General features: G+C 35.6%; 1 protein-coding gene across 1 annotated transcript in view; it reads left to right on the top strand.

The window, feature by feature from the left end:
• Nucleotides 1-7480, top strand: part of CNTN6 (contactin 6) — a 517724-nt gene that overhangs the window by 480369 nt on the left and 29875 nt on the right. Inside the window, exons 18-20 of the mRNA XM_069084074.1 lie at nucleotides 4591-4825; nucleotides 4921-5036; nucleotides 6264-6450. Coding sequence (XP_068940175.1) covers nucleotides 4591-4825; nucleotides 4921-5036; nucleotides 6264-6450 — 538 coding nt within the window. The remainder of the gene's footprint in view (nucleotides 1-4590; nucleotides 4826-4920; nucleotides 5037-6263; nucleotides 6451-7480) is intronic.

Here is a 7480-nt window from a genome sequence, read left to right as displayed (position 1 = left end):
GAGAGAGAGAGACAGAGACAGAGACAGAGACAGAGACAGAGACAGAGAGAGAGAGACAGAGACAGAGACAGAGAGAGAGACAGAGACAGAGACAGAGACAGAGACAGAGAGAGAAAATTTCTATCAGCAAGTATCTGGATTCTGGGCTGCTACTGCTGAAGACTGAACTGAGATCTGAGAACTGGGAACTGACACAGAGCTTGGACTTGTGGTGGCAAGTCTTTCAAGGGCCAGCTGGAGCTGCCAAAGACCGAGGAAGCATGACTGGGGTGCTGGTATTTTGTACAAATGTTGTTGTGGCTTCGTTAAGCCTTGTCTTCCCAGGAACAGAGACTCTAAAGGATTTGAGATGGACTGGATTCTGTGAGCTCCAATGTGGAGCAGAACTACACAGCTGGACAAAGAGCTGGGAGCTGGTTGCCTTTGAACTCAGGTAGCAGTTTGTTAGATTCAGGTGGGAGCTGGGTCCATGGAGGAGGAACCATGGAAGCTGAAAGCCTGCCCCAAGTCAAGATGAAAAGACCTCTCTGTGGGTACTGAGTAGTGACTGATGAAACTGACTGAGCAGTGACTGATGAAATAGAATACTGAGTAAATTATAATTTAGTTGTGACCTAGGGTGGATGGCTTTTGTACTTTCCACTACCCCTTAAGAGGATACTGAGTAATGGCTGTTGAAGTTGTTACTTAATTGCACCCCATGGGTAGAGAATTTGACTTTTATAATTTGTGACCCTTAAGAAACCACCTTAAGGATGATTGAATGACTGAGTTACTAAATGATTGTACTTTGTTGAAAACTATGTGAGCACTTTGGTGAAAGCTATGTGGCCATTTTAGTGATAAGTTGTTAAGTTGTGACATGGTGAATTCTGGGTTTTGATTTTCTGTGATAAGTTGTAACATTCTGAATCTTGTTCCTTGATTTTCTGTAAATGTTTGCTGTGATTTGTTATTGAATAAATTGAGAGTTCACTATACTATGTAATAAGAATCTTGAAAGCTGTTCACAGCAGCAGTCCTCTGGAAAGTTGCTCATGTGTGGCTTTACAATCCTCCATTCATCTGTGAAAGTGATTTGCCTAAAATGCATTCTGACAATATCACCATCCTCAACAAACTTCAATGGCTCCCTGAAGCCTCTAGAATCAATAAATAATCCTCTGTTTGGCATCCAAAACTCTTCATTACCTAATATCTTCCTACCTTTCCAGTGTTCTTATACTTTACTTCTTGAGACCAACTCTTCTGTTCCATGACATTGGCATCACTATTATTCCAGAAATAAGACAGTCCATCTCTTGCCCTGGGCATTTTCTCTGTTGCCAAAATTCCATGACTGGAATGGTCTCCCTCCTAATCTCCTCAGAGTTTTCCCTGTTTCCTTCAAGTTCCATCTAATATTTCACCTTTTACAGGAAGACTTTTCTTACCCTTTTTAATTCTAGTGCTTTCCCTTTGTTAATAATTTTCTCTTTATCCTATAAACAGTTTATTTTACATAGTTGTTTGCATGTAGTCTCCCCCATTAAAATGTAAGGTCCTTGAGAACAGGGACTGTCTTTTGCCTTTTATTGTATTCTTGGAACCTAACATATTGCCAGGCACATAATATATGTATAATAAATACTAACTGAATAATTTGCTGATACACTAACTTTACATGGGATCCTTTAACTCTCTTGTATTTAATATGTAACCCATCCTTTTAACATTTTCTTTATGTGTATTTTTTAAGTCTAAATTATTCCATGAGTTTCAATTTATGCATTTCGGTCTCTTTAGAAAAATTCAGTTTTTCTTCCATATCAGAATCAGTTATATTTGTCATCAGAATTCCATTCCTCAGAGCTTAGCAATCATCTAGGTCCAATTGCTCTGGAAGAGAATTTCATGCCATTGAATTATACCAATATTTTCTCTAAGATCTTCAGAATCTGCTCTCAATAAATTTAAAGCACTCAAGTTATGTCAGTTTTTCCTTTTTACCATCATGTATTCTAAGAGAAAATGGCCATTTCCACTTTTTTGATAAGTATTAGCTTCTGAAAAGCATTTCCTTTTTCACTTCCTTTTTAAAAATATAACTATTAATGAATTGTCAAGAATTTAGCAGTTTTGAAAGAACTCCATTAGATATTGGTACACTTGAAATCTCTATCACTACTATATTATTCTTTAATGCTTACATTGTCATATTTTTTTTATTCATCACATTTTTCCTCCTTCTAACCAAAAATTCTGTGGTATACATTCTTCTCAATTTTCTTTCTCTCCACTTATTGTCATGTCCACCAACTCTAGTTCTAATAACTATTTTTGTCAGAAAATTAAGTCTTAATACAATATTTCAAAGTCCTTTAACCATCTCACCAAGTTTCCATTCTCTATTAAAAATATTTAACAGATTATTCAAATGGTATAGTCAGGAAGTTCTTTCTCAAATTGACCCTTTTCATCAAATCTCTTCTTTCCAATCTGTCCTAGAGATCTTCTCCAAAGTGATTTCCCCAAGGTAAAGATAAAACCATAATCTCATGTGCTTTGTAGTTTTGTGTTACATATAAAATAAAATACACACTCCTTTTTGTCATTTAAAGTCTTTCACAATCTATCTCCACTTCAGAACTTATTAAATTGTGATTCTTTCTATCCAACTGTTCTATTTATTCTACTATGTCATCTAGGTCTATATCTACATGTTTATCTTTTTCCATATCTACATTGACACCATCTATGCAATCTATATTGATATTATCTCTATCTATGCCACTCTCCTTAATCCTTAAGCATATTTCCCAATGAAATTTTCACCATTGTCCTAAGTGTATTCCTTTACTTGTTCTTTTAAATCACTGCCTAACAAGGTATACATTGACTTAGGTTGAAGAGTCCCAACAGGTCTGACTTAGAATTATAGTAATTTGTCAATTTGATAAGAGATATACTTCAAGCTACTTAATTTCTTTCTATCCACAGTGAGAGATTACAAAGTGACCATGAAAGAATATATTTTCTTGTCTATAGATACAGGATTATGACAAATTCTATAGTTATCTCCTCTGAAGACAATCTGTGAGCCAACTTTTCATTTATTCCAAGCCCTTCATGACTACTGCTTTTCTTCACAGCAATACATTGAATATGTTTATGATCCCTTTTATCCCTAAGGTATTAATTAATTGTTCAGTCTACAGAGGTTTTATATAAAAAGTAGCAAAAGCAGGTGAAGAAGGGAGACAGCCAGGTAGCACAGTGAGTAAGAGCACCAGCCACATAGTCGGGGTGACCTGGGATCGAATCCAGGCTCAGACACTTAGCACCACACCTAGAAATAACTGGCCATGTAACCTTGAGCAAGTTACTTAACTCCAATTGCTTAAAAAAAAGTAAGTAAAGAGCTGTGTTGAGTGTTTCCATTGTTTTCCTTCCTTTTTTTCCATCTTGCCCTCCCTTCATCATCACTGGTGATATAAACATGAATTGCAGAGGCCCAAGTGCCATTTTAAAAGTTTTTTATTGCTTTCATGTATTTCATTTTCTAGAAATTACTCAACAGGAATGAAATTCCTTTTCAGTACCCTTTTCAAAGTTATCTAGCTTCAGTTTTGTCCAACCACCACAGACTATTGTCAAAAGCTAATACTCAAAGTTATTTTTTTCCAAGTTGTAAAAAGCTACAAGATCATCCACTTTGTTGACCTGACTTTGGAGAAATGAGAATCACCTTCATTAGAAGGTCATGTACTAGAAGAAGACCTTAAGTGACAAATACATATAGTAATTTCTGTAGGCTTAAAGAGAGATTTTTCTATATATTTAAGTAAATTATCTGTATAATGGTATTTTTGTATTATATCAACCCTTGTCTTCAAAAGATCATTACAATTATAATTTATGAATTATTATATTATCTTAAATATGTGAATAAAACTTGAAATAGTCATCATTTAAAGCTTCACTTATTTATGCAAATACATTTTAAAAGATAAAATTTAAAAGTTACCAGAACAGTCTAAAGAACAAGAGTCAGAAGTCATGTTTTATTTATACTTTGACACTAGCAAGCTATGTGAACTTTGACAATTAACATAATCTCATTAGACTTCACCTGCAAAGTAAAAAATAAATAAATAAATAAACTGGAATTAATGATTTATATGTACTCTTACAGATCTAATGTATGGTTCTAGAAATAGGATAATAATTCATTTCATTGAAACATTCTATAATTAAGGAAAATACTTGTTTTCTTTACAAAAGAAATGTACATGAAGGATGAACAGGAGAAGGAAAAATTTTAGGAGGAAGATGATCTGAGTTCAAGTTCTGACTTGTTCCTACACTTTTTGTGTGACCTTAAACAAGTTGTTTAATCTTATTGTACTCAATTTAGTCATTTAATAATGAGGGGGTTGGGCTAGAAGGCTTTGAAATCCCTTCCAAATCTGAAAGTTTGATTTAAATATCAGATAACCAATGAGTTATATAATTGAATTTAAATAATCTACAATAAATATATATAGTATATAAATATAAATATTAAAGAAAATACTTGCCAATGACCAATATTCTTTGCTCTCTTCCCAGTCAATACCAGAAGAACTGCAGAATGGAGAAGGATTTGGATATACCATCGTGTTTCGGCCAGTCGGCTCCCTATCATGGATTAAAGAATCAGTGGCTTCTGTGGAAGCCTCAAAGTATGTGTACAGGAATGAAACACTTATACCTCTCTCCCCCTTTGAAGTAAAAGTGGGTGTGTATAACAATGAAGGTGAAGGCACATTGAGTCCAGCAACCATTGTGTACTCAGGAGAAGATGGTGAGCAGCAAAGCTTCATTGAAGAATCATATATGGTTTAAATTTGACCATAAATTGTGATAATGCCAACTATTCCTTCTTTCTTGTGATCACAGAGCCTCAGCTGGCCCCAACTGGAGCTTTTGTACAGAGCTATTCAGCCTCTGAAGTGGACATTTCTTGGAATGCCATTGCCTGGAACAGAAGCACAGGACGGGTGCTAGGTTATGAGGTAATATGTGCTCAGTTAATACAGAAATGTATTTAGAAACAGATATTTCACAGTTCTGCCATCTAACTTAACCCTCGAGACTGCTAAAGTCAAACAAAATGGACAAAATAAAATTCTGTCTGTGTTTGCATGTGTGTATGTTGCCCCCTAGGAGATATGATGATGTCCATGTGCCCCTTTTCAAAATAAGGATTTAAAAGGCATAAAATAAAATATATAGTATTACAAAATAAGCAAAAATGTTTACAAATAGTTATTAAAATTTGTTTTAAAAAGCAAGTTTCTAGATTCCCAATTAAGAATTTTCTTCTATATGGGGCTACTAGGTGGCGCAATGAATAGAGCAATGACCTTGAAGTCAGGAGGACCTGAGTTCAAATACGGAGTCAAACACTTAACACTTAATAGCCATGTGACCTTGGACAAGTTACTTAACCCTAATTCCCCTGCCTTCCCCCTCATAAAAAAAAAGATCATGCACAAATTTATGGATGCATCACTGGACCTTTTCTTTTTGTCCTTTATTTAATTTAAAAGGAAATAAACAAAAAATCCATATTCCCCTCTAGGACCTGGGCTGTCACCATCATGATCTGAAAGGAAATCAGAGTCAAGTACAGGGAGGGCTTTGACTTGCCTGATATGCTCTGATCCTTACATCAAGTTCAAGGTGCCTTGCTTCTTCAGTTCGGATGACTTGCCTGCTCTGTGGTTGATGACTTGTGGTATTGACAGACCCCATCTCCACAAGAGCTGATTCCCTAGATGATAGCTAAAAGGCCTGTGATTGAAAGTAGGACCAGTGGTCTAGGAAGTGATTTGACTTCCAGAGCTCCTGTGTCTATGTCAGTTTGGTGTCAGTTAACCAGCAATTGTCATTGATAGTGGAGAGGAAGTTGTTTTCCATCTCCTCATTATATATACGCGTGCACACACACACACACACACACACACACACACACTGTTTATATGTATGTAGGTATGTGCGTATTTGTGTGTGCATGTATAAACCCAGTGTTCTTAAACCTTTTTGCTAAGTTGGAATTATACTATATTTTTGTCTCTTCTTTATGAATATTCATATTATCTTTTGAAGTGATAATTTCAATGATAAAGTAAAGTATCTTCTTTAAAATCAATAAGTTGGATGCTCCCAATTCTTACTCCTTTCAAACAAGTTAGCAAATATTTGGAAATCATGAACTCCCTCTTTGTTTTCAATGATAGGTCTTATATTGGACAGAGGACTCAAAGGAAACCAGTGCTGGTAAAATCAGGGTCAGTGGAAATACAACAACCAAAAGCATCACGGGGCTAAAGGCCAATACTGTGTACTTTGCAGCAGTGAGAGCCTATAACACTGCAGGAACTGGGCCTTCAAGTGATCCAGTGAATGTCACTACTAAAAAATCCCGTAAGTATTTAAGCAAACTCCATGCATAGGTAGATTGCATTCGTCTATAGAGAGAAAAATATATGGAATATATATGTGTATATTGTGCACCAGCCCTGGAGTCCAGAAGATCTCTGTTCAAATCCAGTTTCAGACACATACTAGCTGCATGACCATGGACAAGTTATTTAACCATGTTTCCCTCCATTTCCTCATCTGTAAAATGAACTGGAAAAGGAAATAGCAAATCAATACTGTACCTTTGCCAAAAATACTCCAAAGACTCAGAGTTGGGCACTACCAAAGCAAATCAACAACAGCAAACATGTGAATACACAGAGATAGGTTTAGATGTGAATGTAGAGCAAGGGATAGATCATTTCATTGATACATAGACAGTCCTTCAGCTTCTGTAAGAAACTGTTGGATTATTTTTTTTGTCTAGAGGAGACTAAATTGTTTATAGTATAACATGAGACTAATTTGAAATTGTATTCCTGGTTACAGATTCTCAAAAAAAAAGGGTGCCTTATGTCCTACAGGTGACCCTGAAAACTGAAAATTCTGAATGTGTTCTCTTATCCAATCTTCTTATTTAAATCAAAAGCTCATATAGGACAGGTGCCATATCTTAATAGTTTTGTTTTGTTTTGTTGTTACACTTTCAAAGAGTAGCATTAATCATTGGACAAGTCTAAGAGATATTTGCTAACTGAATTATCAATTGTTTGGCCATTTTTTTGTGCCTGTCAATGGCTAACTGAGCTATTAGAGATCACTATAATAATCAACGAAAACAACAACCAAAAGAAATAAAGAAAAAACACAATTCCATTACTATTACAACAATTTTAAAACTTAACCTCTCTCTCTCTCTTTCTGTCTCTCTGTCTGTCTCTCTCTGTCTGTCTCTCTGTCTCTCTCTCTGTGTCTCTCTTTCTCTCTCTGTCTCTCTGTCTCTGTCTCTCTTTCTCTCTCTCTCTCTATCTCTCTCTCTGTCTCTGTCTCTCTGTCTCTCTGTCTCTGTCTCTGTCTCTCTCTCTCTCTGTCT

The sequence above is a fragment of the Petaurus breviceps genome, unplaced genomic scaffold (assembly GCF_028583685.1).
Source record: "Petaurus breviceps papuanus isolate PSGF00001 unplaced genomic scaffold, PetGlider_PUasm1.0 174, whole genome shotgun sequence".
In the NCBI taxonomy this organism is placed as follows: domain Eukaryota; kingdom Metazoa; phylum Chordata; class Mammalia; order Diprotodontia; family Petauridae; genus Petaurus; species Petaurus breviceps.
This window is presented reverse-complemented; position numbering and strand designations above follow the sequence as displayed.